Consider the following 14,235-nt stretch of genomic DNA (forward strand, 5'->3'; position numbering starts at 1 on the left):
ATTTGAGTACATTTGTTTTTTTCAGTATCCGGGTTGCATGAGTCCTCTAGTTTCCGAAATAGTAAAAACTAGTTTCCGAAATAGTAAAAAAAAAATGTTTTGATCAAATCATTCACCGAATAAATGATTTCAATATTGAACCTTAAACATATAATAACTCCGAATAAATCGAAGAGTCATACCTTATGGTACTTAATCCTTCGATTTTACTTGCTACAACTGACCTAGTAACATTAGATTAAATGAAAGGTCTATCATTGAGCCGAACGTTTCGTTTTTTTTATTTGATTCTACGTATGTATCTAAAAATACGATGTATCTTAGCTTTAAAAACTTGAATACAATCTATTATTTAATATAATATAAGAAATTAAAATTCGAACGCGGAACTTTTTTCTCTGCAAATATGCAAGAGTTTCCTGGCAAATGAAGAACAATATTAAGACATGGTTATAAGTGATGATAAATTTGATTCTTTTCCAAAAACTTTTGGCAAACAAATATATATACATATATATATATATATGTAACATGCATTAATTACAAAACTGTTAAGAACGAAAAATAAATCTATGTAGAAATTCCCATGTAGCACATGCAATCTGTTTCTACGCAGGAGTAGGACCATTCTGCTAGCCATAACACCTATAATGGCATAGAACCTGAAAGCTTTGCTTTCTGCAGGTGGGTTGTTATGGCTGTACAAGAAATAAAACAACACGTGAGGCAGTATGCTTAGAATGTAAGAACTTGAAACCCAAGTGATGTTCCCATCGTTAGGTGTGTAAGTTAAAGTCTCTCCATCTCCAGACAGTGTTGTTTTCCAAACTTCCTCATATATACCCATTTGAACTCTACAAGCAAATATCCTGAAACATGCACCATTTTCGGCTTTCTGATTTATCAGTCTTCTGCCGATGGCATAGTTTACAGCTTCTTCCGTATCACCATATATTATCATTATTCAGAGTTGAAGAGAATTCAACTTTAATTTCTAGCACAACCATCACAATAACAGGCAACATGTGAAGGGTGAAAAAGTACCTCTTGCAACATCATTTAACCCCCTTCCCCGAACATAATTCAGCGTCTAATTCCAAGTAAAATTCTCATTTTTGTTGCATAAATAATGTATTGGGCTCTTCACTATCACTTTAAAGCTACATTTGGAGACAAATCAAAAATTTTAGAGTTAATTTACAAATCTACGTTTATTTCAAGAAGAAGATAGTGAAATTAACCCCTGAAAATAATTACAAAAACTAAATCCTTAGGAGTTCTAAATGAAATGAAAATAACAGATGCTAAATTCCATCAATTCTGATAGGATTTATAATACATTGCTCTAATCGCACATGAAATTCTCTACGAGAACAATTTCTTACCATTTTAATAGATTATATATCTTCCCCTAGTTGAGCTAAAACAGAAATTTGCAAATAAATTCTACAAATCTTCTGAGCTTGTTTCAAATATAGCCTAAGTTCATAGAAAATCAACTACATCAATTATTTAACATATATTAGAGTTCTAGGCATAGTTTCAAATCTTGATAGTTTTTCATTCTTACTATTAGTTTCAGCATAAGGTCATATGAGGGGTTAATATATAATAATAAATCACGTTTTTCACTTATTAGTTAAGCATTTCACAATATAGATTGCCTCAATTATTGAACAACATCCTAATGTTCTGGACTTCTGGTCCATTCATCCCAAAGGGAAAATCCGTTGGTCCCATTTGATTCATCAGGATGAATTTTGCCATCAAATAGGGTATCTCAATCTCCACAAACATCATACTGTCAAACAATAAGAATAATAACATTAATTTTTGTTCTCACAGAGTCTCTTGTCCCTCATGAAATCCTAATTTAGTTCCAAGAATGGAAAGGGAAACTCTAAGAAAATAAGGTTGAGAGGGAGAAAGGAACCTAAAAGCTTGTGATACTTACCAACAGCCTATCAAATGCTACTACCACATCTAAAAAAGCTCTTTCTGTTATTAGAACTGCGATAAATATGTAGGTTGTATACACTCATGGCTATACAGAATTTAAAGATCCAAAACCCCATCGAAGAAGCATAAAGAGAGATCACCTGCCAGATGTTCCACTATTAGAAGCCCTCTTTAATCTACCTGATGCACTCAGACTCCTGCTGATACTTCATTTATGGCTGCGTTATTCTTTTTCTTTGGTGGTTCTTGAGGTTTCTGTAGAACAGCTTTATTTGGAACCAAAACTATGAACAAGTTTCTATCCCTGAAGTTTTTGCTCTCCTCAGTTGCAAGCTACAGACAGAAGCATGATATTAAGTCTGGTGAATACACAGGTTAGGGTGAAAAAATATAAAAAAATTCGGTCAGAACAAAACCAGGAATTTGCATGTATTGATATCACATTTAGCCCAGGAAAATTATGCACAAATGACCAAACCAGAAGATATCTCAGTCAATTCTAAGTCCACAAAAACAAAACAAAAAGGGAACAATGAATCCCTACTACAGAACTGTTCTATTTATCAGCCAAAGATACTCAATACTTTTTTCTATGGGTTTATTAGCAGACAAAATATCTTTTCTCAAAAAAAAATATTTGCAAAACACTATTGGAACTAACCAGAAAAATAGAAACCTTAATTAAATCATTATCAAAGACTTTAGAGGTTCTAGTTTCAGATAACATTTTCAGTGTTGTATTAAAAAAGATCCGGATTTTTTTTATAAGAATGATTTCTGAATTGGAAGCAAAGTTTCTGATAAAACTATTTTTCTTTTGCTAAACGAAATGTACAATTTTTTTTTGTTTTTAAAAATGGAAAATCTCCTTCAAATAAGAAGGGAAACAGGAAATTTTCTGATACAAAACAGAACCATAGCTTTTTGGCAATCTCAGGAAAACCTTCTGCATTTTGAGCAAGTTATACTATCTATGAACCAATTGTTTTCTATGGCCCAGCCTATTCCAGGAAAAAAAAAACATTACAGAGATGCCCCAGAATTAGTTACAGCCAAACATTAGCCAACTGTGCGATTTGATATAAGAAACCAATTCTTCAACATATCAAGAAACAAATCATCATGAACTTGGACCTAACTTTATATTGTTATTTATTATATGCAATACTAAAGAATATGAATACCTCCCCAATATCATTCTGGAAACGTCTAATGAGCTCAATAGCAATGTTTCTGAACTCATTTTCCCGCCCTTTCATGTTCACTATCACTTTAACCTGAAGCCAGTTGATACAATTAAATCCAATAAAATAAGAAGCAGACAATTGCATATTTATGTTGATATACAAAAGGCAACAGGAACTTCTGATACCATAAGCTACCTTGTCACCATCTTTCAAAAACTTCCGTGCCGCTTTCAAACGCACAGAATAATCATGCTCATCGATATTGTAACTGTCACAAAATTAACAAAAGTAATTCAAAGAGCAGTAAGTATACTGAATAATCACTCACTATGTTTTGATATGTTAGCTTCTGATATGGTAGAAAATTAAATGTATGATAAACCAAACGTTAAAATTTGCATCTTTAAAGTAATGGAAGTTGCAAAATTAATCTAATGTGACAAAGGTATAATTCGTACAAAGTAAACATTTTATAGCATCTTTCATAAGCTTTATGCTGAAAGCTACAAACAGCCTTGCAGCATCCTGATATTTATAAAATCCCTGGTGGAGAGTTGGAAGATCAAAATCCTAATATCCGAAATAGCAGCCTAGGTAGCAAAGAGACCCAATTAGACTTTTAGCATTCAGGTATCAGTAAATAGTTCCAACTTTAACCATAACACAGAACTTTGGCAAAAATATCTTCAGTATTATATCCCTGACATAACTAGAGTAGCAATCTAACCAGGAGTGAACTCTACAAGTCTCCAACATAATTAAAGTAGGGACAATTCGTGAGATTCACTTAAACCATTTTTAACAGAATTTGGAAGATAAAAGTAACAGTAAATAAAATGCCTAAGTTATAGTCAAATTCCTAATGCTGAATTTCCTATAATAGCATAAAATTATGACAATATATAAAGAAACTTATAATAATAATCTCTATACTAAGATTTTTTCCATCTCTATTTCTCCATGCTGCCACTACCTCTTTAGAATGAAACTTCACATGAGAGGAAAGCATGAATAACAGCTATTAATAAGCATAAGAGTAAAACAAAATTAACAAAGTGAGAATGGAAATCGAGGAGAAACAAAATGAAGAAAAGCAAATGAAATTATCTTACCCCATTTTGAGCTCCTTTAAAACCACACGGCTGGCTGACATGCAAGGTCACATGTAAGTTACCTTTCTTTCTAACAGTTAAGAATATACGAAAAGAAAAGAGTATATAAGAGGAAAGTGCCAAATCGAAGAACTCTTTGCAGGTGAAGAGTGAAGCCTAGCAGAGACAATGTTCTGTCCCTGCCAAAAGGGCTACATATTTAGCACTTCCTGTAAGTAAAATTTAGTAGAGAAGAGTCACCAGTACTTTTTTTCTGCTGTTCTTTTTTCTTCTTTTGCTGCTCATATCTGTATTTGCTGAAAAATGTAAAAGCAAGTATAAACAAACTCTTAAGACACAAAACAAATATAGTATTTCACAAGAAATTGGTGTTAAAAAGCATTGACGAAATTTTCTGTTCAAAACCTTAACATGTTTACAAGGATTTCAAATCATTAAACTAACTTATCAAAAGGAATCAGAACCTAAAATGGCTAACATACTTGTACTTGAGTGAGATATGTATAAAATGTAAAACACAACCAGAGTTCAGAGTTTCCACATAAGGGAATAGCTAACAGAAGCCACAGCCTCATGACTGTTTGAATAGACATAAAGGCAAGGGTGAAATTATGAAATAGACACCACATAATCAATTGGTTGGAGTCGCTGGAAATTCAAATCACAAAAGAAAATAACAGGCTGTCACTTGTAAAAACCTTAGAGCAAGGTTTTGATGTTAAAAAACAACAGCCTTATGCAAAAGAGGTGAACTGTTACTCAATATTCCAGATGTTTCTATAACCAGGATTTGACATATAACATAGCAACCATGCAAAAAACAGAGGAAACAACACACCCTTCATAGACTTGTTCAATCAGGCTTAAAAAGCACAGCAAATAAAAAATGGATGACTGTTTCTCTAGCAACATAAAGGCATATAACTACACTTCTTTTAATTTGTTATTAAAATATTGTTATAAGTACACAATACCTGTAATTCATAATTCTGACAACTGGAGGATCAGCATCAGGGGATAAGATCACCTGAAAAAAAGGTAGCAGGAGAATGTCTTAGTAGCATCCAAGATAAAAATGCTTGAGGGAAGCAATAACAAGAAACCCCTCATTCTCTCACCACTTCAGTTCCAAATGAAATGAAAAAGAAGTTTCAAAAAAAAAAAAAAAAAAAAAATCTGTAAGACTCTTCTAGGACCAGTATTGATATCAAACCAAATACCATGCTGTAAAAATAAGGTGTGCATTCTTTAATCTAGAAGTATGTTAACAGGTGAAGATAAAGTTAATATTAAGAATATATCAGTATCTTTTGTTCTAACAGCATTGATCAGTAATTGTTTTCTCATGCCTCACCTGAATTTTTCCAGGAACTAACCATATAAAAGAAAATACTAGCAATTAATACTTGAATGTCGTCAAAATTCAAACCCCGAACATGTCATACTGCAGTTTTAAATTGCAAATGGCAGATCAACATTGAATTTTGAAAGAAACAAAATAGAGGGAGCAGCAGATAACCAATCAACCAACTGGAAAACCTGAAGGCCCAAGAGATAAAAGACTTTCCCTTAGAATACATACAAAAGCACGACAAGCTGAAGCCACAGATCAAGTATTCGTATAAGTTTGCCGACTTCTATAAACCGTGAACATATCATTTTAATGGCATAGAATGCAATATTCCCCTCTCACCAAATAGAATAAAAAGAGTTCAATAATGCTAATAATTAACAAGTCAACAAATCTCAATAAGTAATAATAAAAGAAACCAGAAATGGAGTAAAACGCATACCAGATCAAGCTCAGCATCTTCCGCCATTTGTATAGCTGCACTTTTAGAAACAATACCGACCTACACGAGAAACAAATTCAACCGGAGAAAACACATATAAAAACCTCTGCAAGGTTCTTAGACCAAAAGAATGTAGGGGAGAAAGGGAAAAAGGAATTGATGCTCCAAAAAACTCATATTAACAGACTAACAAGAATAAGGACTAAGATTCTAAAGCCAATTACGTACCAAACAGGAAATTAACTATGGCAAGATAACTAAAAGCCACTAACCATATTCTGCTTTTCATCAATGAGCCTCACGGAATCTGACCTATTTCCACAAAGAAAAAATACTTCAAATTCACTCGCGACTTGCCTAGATAACCAAACTACAATCAAATGCATTGAGAATTACCTAATAGTGGAGACATCGAGGACTTGATCGTCATCCGAATCGCTTTTCCGTGACCTCCTAGAGTCGCCGGACCCCGAGAAGCGAGAGCCGCCGCCGTATCGAGCTCTAGTTGTGAAGCTGCGGAGAGAAGAGGAGAGAGCAAATGGAGCGACGTTGTTTTGACGGAGGTGGTAACCGAAGAGCCTGGATTCGAAGGAGGAGAGTGAGAGTGATGAAGTAGGCGCAGTTTTGGCGGGACTTAAGAAGAGAGGATTGAAAGGGAGAGCGCCGGTTATCCCAGCCATGGCGTTAAGGTTGCGGTGGAGCTGCCACGCATATGAAAGAGGGAGGTTTTCTTATCCACAAACCAGAAATTAGCGAGTGCGCGTGACAGAGAGGGTAGAGTCTGGGCTTAAGACGGGTCGGGTTTTAGGGTCAGCCCATATTATCATTTGGACCATATACGAAGCAACCGAGTCCAAAAGCACTATAAAAAATTTTTAAATAATAAAAATTATATTATTAATTATAATATAATATAAATAATTTTTAAATAAAAATTAATTCGATTATAAAATTACACACAGAAAAACAGTTCCATTACCACTTATTGTAACAAGAACAGAAAATCTTTCATATTTGATTAACCACAGCATGAGGAGAATACACACAACAATCATAATCCAACTATCATAGATGAAAACATAATCTACCATAGATGCAGTTCGAACCCATATTGAGAGCAAGACCGTATATACCTGTGCATACACTGTAAATATATGTGTGTATATACGTACACGTATAGAGATATATATATAGCTGTATACGTAGTTTATAGTAAAATAGTTTTATAAAAAGGTCACAACGTTCATAAGCCCGATTACACTAGCTACGTGCAACTACTTATATTATTCGACAACAAAAAGATTTATCATTTTAAAAACAACGAAATAAAAACTCTAAGAACAAGAACAGAACAAGGGAAATATCCATAGGTAGATCCTAGGTACGAACATGTTTTGAGTTGACTAAGATAAAGAACAAGGACAAAGATCCTAAGCTCCAGACATAGACATTTGCAGCCTCTTCGAGAAACAAGCCAGCTCTCTTCTTCTTCTTCTTCTTCTTCTTCTTCAGGGGCTTTCTGCTTCGAGCTTCAATCAACCTCTTCAATCTTCGGTCCAGCACCACCAGTATTGGAACCGCCGCCACCACCAGGAGGCATGTCATAGCCTCCCATAGGCGGCACATCAGTACCACTCTGATACATTTTAGCAATTAAAGGATTACAGACGCCTTCCAGCGTCTTCAACTTATCTTCAAGCTCCTCAACTTCTGCCAACTGGTTCCTGTCAAGCCACTCTATCGTCTCTTCCGCTGCCTTCTCGATCTTCTGCTTCTTTTCAGGGCCCAATTTATCCGCAATCTTCTCATCTCTAATAGTATTCCTCATGTTATACGCATAGTTCTCCAAACCATTCTTGGCGTCCACCTTCTTTTTGGTCTCTTCATCCTCTGCTTTATACTTCTCCGCATCTTTCACCATTCTCTCTATCTCCTCCTTGCTTAATCTCCCCTTGTCGTTGGTGATTGTAATCTTGTTCTTGACACCAGCAGTTTTGTCCTCCGCGGAAACGTTAAGTATCCCATTTGCATCAATGTCGAAACAGACGTTGATTTGAGGTACTCCTCTCGGCGCCGGAGGAATGCCAATGAGCTCGAATTTTCCGAGAAGATGGTTATCTCTGGTTCGAGTTCTTTCTCCTTCGTAAACCTGGATCAAAACACCAGATTGGTTATCAGAATAAGTCGAAAAGATCTGTTCTTTCTTAGTGGGAATCGTGGTATTTCTAGGAATCAACACTGTCATGACGCCACCAGCTGTTTCAAGCCCGAGACTGAGCGGCGTGACGTCGAGTAAAAGCAAGTCCTGAACCTTCTCGTCACCTTCTCCGCTAAGGATCGCAGCTTGAACGGCAGCCCCATATGCCACAGCTTCGTCAGGATTTATGCTCTTACAGAGCTCTTTCCCGTTGAAAAAATCCTGCAAAATCTGCTGAATTTTGGGAATCCTCGTCGAGCCACCAACGAGAACGACCTCATTGACCAGGCTCTTGTCAATCTTGGCGTCCCTAATGCACTTCTCCACCGGCTCCATACACTTTCTGAACAAATCCATGTTGAGTTCCTCGAACCTCGCTCGTGTAATGATGGCGTAAAAATCGATTCCTTCGTACAAAGAATCGATTTCAATCGTCGTTTGAGAGGTAGAAGACAAAGCCCTTTTAGCACGCTCACATGCAGTCCTTAATCTCCTCAACGCCCTCGAGTTTCCGCTAATATCTTTCTTGCGCTTCCTCCGGAATTCAGCCACGAAATGATTCACCAGCCGATTGTCAAAATCCTCGCCGCCAAGATGGGTATCGCCGGCTGTAGCTTTCACTTCGAATATACCCTCTTCGATGGTTAACAGAGACACATCAAACGTTCCCCCACCCAGATCAAATATCAGAACTTCCTGCTCCCCTGTTCTTGATGCTCTCTTGTCGAGCCCGTAGGCTATAGCAGCCGCGGTTGGCTCGTTGATAATCCTCATCACATTAAGCCCCGCAATAGCGCCCGCATCTTTCGTCGCCTGCCTTTGTGAATCATTGAAGTAAGCAGGCACCGTTACTACCGCGTTATTCACAGTATAACCTAAAAACGCCCCAGCTGTTTCCTTCATCTTGGCCAACACCATAGACGAAATCTCCTCCGCAGAAAACTGCTTCTCTTCCCCTTTATATTTCACCACGATCGTGGGCTTGTCTCCGGGGCCGGGAATCACCTTAAACGGCCAGAGTTTCATGTCGGATTGAACCGAGGAATCAGAGAAACGACGACCGATGAGACGTTTAGCGTCGAATACAGTGTTCTCTGGGTTCATAGCCACCTGGTTCTTGGCTGCATCTCCTAGCAGGCGCTCGGTGTCTGTGAAAGCCACGTAAGAGGGTGTTGTACGGTTGCCTTGATCGTTCGGAATGATCTCTACACGGTCGTTTTGCCACACCCCAACGCAACTGTACGTTGTCCCAAGGTCTATTCCTATAGCCTTATCTTGACTCGTCGCCATTCTCCGAACTCTATCAATTCACAAAACAACACAGAAAGAAATAACGGTTCTGGGCTTACTAAAACTTTTATCTTAACGAAATCTTAGAAGAACTCGATACAGGAACCGAGGTTTTATACAGATGCACTGTAGATAAAACAGAGTGTTCCACTGGAAACTAGAAGAAGGTGGTGAAAGCCGAGACGATAACAGAGGACGGTAGAGAGTTCTGGAGTGACTTCATTTTGGTTTCTGGAGGTGGAGTTGTCCGATTTAGTAACAAAACTAGGCCTGTACGAAGTAGTATTTACTTGGGTACCTTTCATGAAATGGAGGGCATTTTAGGAAATTTAAATATTACCGACGGTTGTTTTTTGTCTGGGGCTTGACATTTGGCGGGGCGAAGGTATGACTTGTCAAGCCATGTACGCTATGATTCCAAGTGCGTTTGAAATTTTTTAAAACGAACTTCATAATTTTTTTTATAAGAAATATACATTTTTTATAATTAGTCAAAATATAATTATTTTTTCTTGTATATTAATAATAACATAATTAATTTTTTAATAATAAAAATAATATAATTAATTTCTTAATAAATATATATAATATATAATTTAATTCAAATTAATATTATTATAATATATATATATATAGATACTAACTATTCAACTAAATTTTATTGATCAAATGAAGTCAAAGATTTTCCACGATTCATTAAATTCATCCACTCTCGAATAGGGTCTATCTCTTGATAAATAAATAAATATATATATGTATATATATATATACTATTTTAGCTAAATATATCATTCTTATAAATTCACAAAATTTAAATTTAAACAACTCGTAAAAACTAAAATGTTATTAAATATTAAAAAAATCCAATTTAAATATTAGTATCAATGACAAATTCTTATTTAATTTTATTTAATTTATATATCAAGTTTATTTTAATTTTCGAATTCAATCTAAACTTATGATATTTATATTTATACTAAGCATATAAGATAATATAATTTAATGTATTTTATGTTAAAAAAAATTATATAACTAAATAGTGTAGTGTAACATTTGTTACTAAATAAGTAATTAGTAAAACATGATACAAACATGTCTCTTCACGATCAATTACAATTTACAAAGGCTATGCTTATTATTAAATATAGAGACGAGCAATATTAGATGGAATGCATAAATAATCTTAATATTTTTGACAACTTTAGTTGCTAATATTTCGACAGTAAATTACGAGTTTTATAAAATTTAAAATAAATAGTTTAATATAATCGTTATGGATAAAAATTTATGTGAGGTAATTAGTTAAATCAAATAATAATGTATTAATATTAAATTTTAATATAACTGTGCTATACGATGTATATGAATTTTATAATAAAGATTAACGAGTGAAATATACAAAAGTACTATAAATTGATCTTTAATAATTATAAAATTAACAAATCTATTACATAAAGCGATATATATTTATGACAGAAGCTTTATAATTAATAAATAATAATTAATACGTATTTGTTCACGTGTCATCTTTTCAACAATTATATTCGGTGGTGTTTAAAATGTAAGTATTTATAAATTTTTAAAAATTTATTAAAAATATTTAAAATTTGAATACCATAAAATTTACACGATAATTTAAATTATTTATTTTGAAATAATTAATAATTAAATTGTAATAATTGTCAAACTATTTGAGTAATTTGATAAAAATACTTCATAATTAATTACTTAGCCAATATTTTAGTGGATTAATTATTTAATTATTCTTAAGCTATATTGGATTAATAAATAATTATTATTTGTTCTGGGCCGAATCCTGAAAGGCCCATAACCACCCCCATTGAACCTGTCGGGGGAATTCTGTTTCTTGAAAATTTTGTTTGGTTGTTAAAGGAGGCATAATCATTACTGTATCAGCTCTTAGATTTTCATGTCAAATAATTAATCTAAACGGGAATAAAACAACACCAATCCCGTCTAAAATGGTAAACCGGATTTAACGAAACCGCAGCCAAACAGAGGTAGAATAATAAATCAATGGAATAACGTGGCACAACCACGTTACTCGAACGAAGTACAGTTCGGTTAAAAAGTTCAAAAACTGATTTAAGTGAACAGATGGTAACTGACACGTGTCAATCAATGCCAGTTTGAGCATTTCAAAACTCGAGGTTGATCAAAACGGGGCGTATAGACGTCGACATGTGGTAAACGGTAACGGGTAACCTTCTCTTTAAGGAAATCTTTATTGTAATTTAATTTTCTTTTTGAAATATTTTATCTTGTCGAATTGAACATGAAATACCGGTTTTACCCCTGCATTATGGATTTGTGGTAATGTGATTTGGGGATATTTAAAATTACTTCAATCGCCTTTTGCCTTTTGTCTTCATTGTTACTATGTGATTTGGACATAATTGACAACATATATAATTATTTTACAATTTTATTTTAAAAAAATATTTTATTTATTAATTAAATTATACAAATATAATAGTAATAATACAATAAAAATAATTTATAAATAATAATAGTTCAATTCGCTAAAAAATTAATACTAATTATGTAATTAAATAATAATTAATATTTTTTATGACATTGAATAATATATTAAAATAATTATTAAAAAAACTTAAAGTGGTATGAAAATATGCAATTTCTTATATGTGTTATCATTAATTAACATTAAATTATAACATTTTATTAATCGATTATGATATATATTATAATTTGACCTTTAAAAATTTGTTTGTATTAAAATTAATTTTTATGCTAATAAAATATAAATATTACGATTGCTGCATGAATTTAATGTAATATTAGCTACAAAAAATTTAATGTAACTTAATTCATTAATGTACTAATATAGTTATAATAATTATAGCGAGTTATAACGTATATGAGCAAAAAGAATATTATATAATGAATATATTTTTTTAGTTGGAATAATTTATTAACTAAAAAAGGATATATATATTTAAAAATATATTATTTTATTATCAAATCACTAATCTCACAAAAAAAAACATGGCTTTTTTTTTTCAATTACTTTTGTTGACTATGCAATTTAAATTAACTAAAACGAAAGAGTAAAAAATAAGGCCAAAATATCATACGAGTAATTATACTATTTGATTTTTCAATTTAAACATCTACATTATAATGATTTCAAAAATTTTAAAGAAAATAAATTATAAATTAAATACAAAAACAAAATAAATAGTTTGGGTTTACATTCCTTACACAATGACTTAAAGTATCCAATAGAGTTACAAAAATAACCATTTTGAGAAAAATACGAAAAATTAAAAAAATAACCGAAAAATAAATAAAACTGGCATCCTACTCACAATGATTTTGTGGATCGGGCTATGGATCATGATATTTTTGATATGAAATGGTTAATAAATGAGTGAGCTACACTAATCCAGCAATAATATCACACTACTCACCGACACATAAATGAATGTTGTTATAAATAATAAAAACAACTAATTGAGCTCTTAATTTAATAAAATCGTTTATCATAAATAAAATTATTTACTGTTTACTTACCGTAACGAAATTTACAAAAACAACCTATAGAAGCAATGACATATCATATTTTATAATTTCATATACAATCGATTTGAACAACAATTTTCTCTTTTATCAGCCTACTGGTATCCATTGGGGTTCATATGGATGTCTCCACAATGCGTTAACTATTTCTTTTAATATTTTCAATTAACGGGTCATCTCCATATCTCATTCGGTATGAGTACCAAATTATTAAATCTCGATACTCCGTCCGGTATGAGGTAACATTCACGGTATAGTTTCTTATGTACTCGGTCCGTCCATCATCTTCCAGTATATCTAGTAAAGATGTTATTTCGTCAATTCACTCAATCAAACCATTTTTCATTTATCTTTAATTTCCAACTTCTCAATTCAATCATAATCACATAAAGCAAATAATACATGCATTCAAACTATAAAATCAATCAATCATGTATTATTATGCATTCAAACTGTAAAATAAATCAACAGAATCAATAGTGAATAACTTTCGGTTCTAGCTCAATCAGTAACTTGTAATTAATTATGGATATTTTATAAATTGCACAAAATACCGTATTATTATTATTAATTAGATTTCAATTCCATAACAGAGAACAAGATGAGGGATTATTACTCAAATTGATATCTGAAATGTTAAACTTGTTGACTGTGCCTACTGGCAGTCGCCGGATTCTCTCAAATTTTATTCGGGGATTAAAACGTTATACAAGTACTTACAAATATCCAAAAAACCCAAAATCAGTATCAAGACCCTTTTTTGGCCAATTCTGGTACGGTGGCTCCGTCGTGCTCTGGCGACGGTGGTTTGCCTCGGGTCGGTTGTTTTCGGCCAGTTTTGTATTAATCCATATGAGAAAACACGTTAAAGGGTATCGATTGGATGGAAAAAAAATGAAAAATCGAAACTCTCCGGTGCGACAGCTCCACCTAATCACATTTGCAGTTGGGTGTTTTGTTTTGGTCAATCTGTAGAGAATGAAATGGTGATTACAATGGTGGAAGAATTATACAGAACGAAAATCGAGAAGGACCTCATTAGAGGCAATTTTTACAATTTCTCGCGGCGTCGTCGTCGGACTTTGCCCGCAGTTTCCAACTAATATGTTGATCATTTTGCTCCAATCTGGTCATAG

The 14,235-nt window shown here is 33.3% G+C and overlaps 2 protein-coding genes across 7 annotated transcripts; both read right to left on the bottom strand.

Annotated features, from left to right (window-relative positions):
* Nucleotides 1–457: 457 nt before the first annotated feature.
* On the bottom strand, nt 458–6,797 carry LOC110815674 (translation initiation factor IF3-2, chloroplastic). 6 transcript variants are annotated; one of them, XR_002539882.2, is made up of 11 exons: nt 6,448–6,797; nt 6,324–6,363; nt 6,052–6,111; nt 5,233–5,285; nt 4,505–4,554; nt 4,259–4,292; nt 3,342–3,414; nt 3,144–3,236; nt 2,100–2,292; nt 1,045–1,160; nt 458–698 (listed from the first exon to the last, which is right to left on the bottom strand). XR_002539882.2 is itself a non-coding variant. In XM_022043571.2 (10 exons), the coding sequence occupies exons 1-9, from the start codon at nt 6,729–6,731 to the stop codon at nt 2,149–2,151; spliced, it is 831 nt and encodes a 276-aa protein (XP_021899263.1). In that variant the 5' UTR covers nt 6,732–6,797; the 3' UTR covers nt 458–698; nt 2,100–2,148. The 6 variants fall into 6 exon arrangements, 4 of the variants coding, with proteins under 4 accessions (XP_021899263.1, XP_088062919.1, XP_021899261.1 ...); XR_015813020.1 differs by having other exon boundaries at nt 458–869; XM_022043571.2 differs by lacking the exon at nt 1,045–1,160.
* Nucleotides 6,798–7,257: 460 nt separating this feature from the next.
* On the bottom strand, nt 7,258–9,886 carry LOC110815703 (heat shock 70 kDa protein-like). The gene has a single exon (XM_022043629.2). The coding sequence runs from the start codon at nt 9,536–9,538 to the stop codon at nt 7,583–7,585; it is 1,956 nt and encodes a 651-aa protein (XP_021899321.1). The 5' UTR covers nt 9,539–9,886; the 3' UTR covers nt 7,258–7,582.
* Between the last annotated feature and the right edge of the window lie 4,349 nt (nt 9,887–14,235).

The sequence above is a fragment of the Carica papaya genome, chromosome 7 (assembly GCF_054855325.1).
Source record: "Carica papaya isolate Zhongbai chromosome 7, ASM5485532v1, whole genome shotgun sequence".
Classification (NCBI taxonomy): domain Eukaryota; kingdom Viridiplantae; phylum Streptophyta; class Magnoliopsida; order Brassicales; family Caricaceae; genus Carica; species Carica papaya.

What these genes read in the sequence shown, in the direction of transcription:
- LOC110815674 (XM_022043571.2), bottom strand. Translation starts at nt 6,731, where the DNA reads ATGGCTGGGATAACCGGCGCTCTCCCTTTCAATCCTCTCTTCTTAAGT. An exon ending in AAGATGCTGAGCTTGATCTG is followed by an intron (nt 5,286 to 6,051) that starts GTATGCGTTTTA and finishes CCTTTTTTTCAG; the next exon opens with GTGATCTTATCCCCTGATGC. An exon ending in TCCAGAATGATATTGGGGAG is followed by an intron (nt 2,293 to 3,143) that starts GTATTCATATTC and finishes TTCTGTCTGTAG; the next exon opens with CTTGCAACTGAGGAGAGCAA.
- LOC110815703 (XM_022043629.2), bottom strand. Translation starts at nt 9,538, where the DNA reads ATGGCGACGAGTCAAGATAAGGCTATAGGAATAGACCTTGGGACAACG.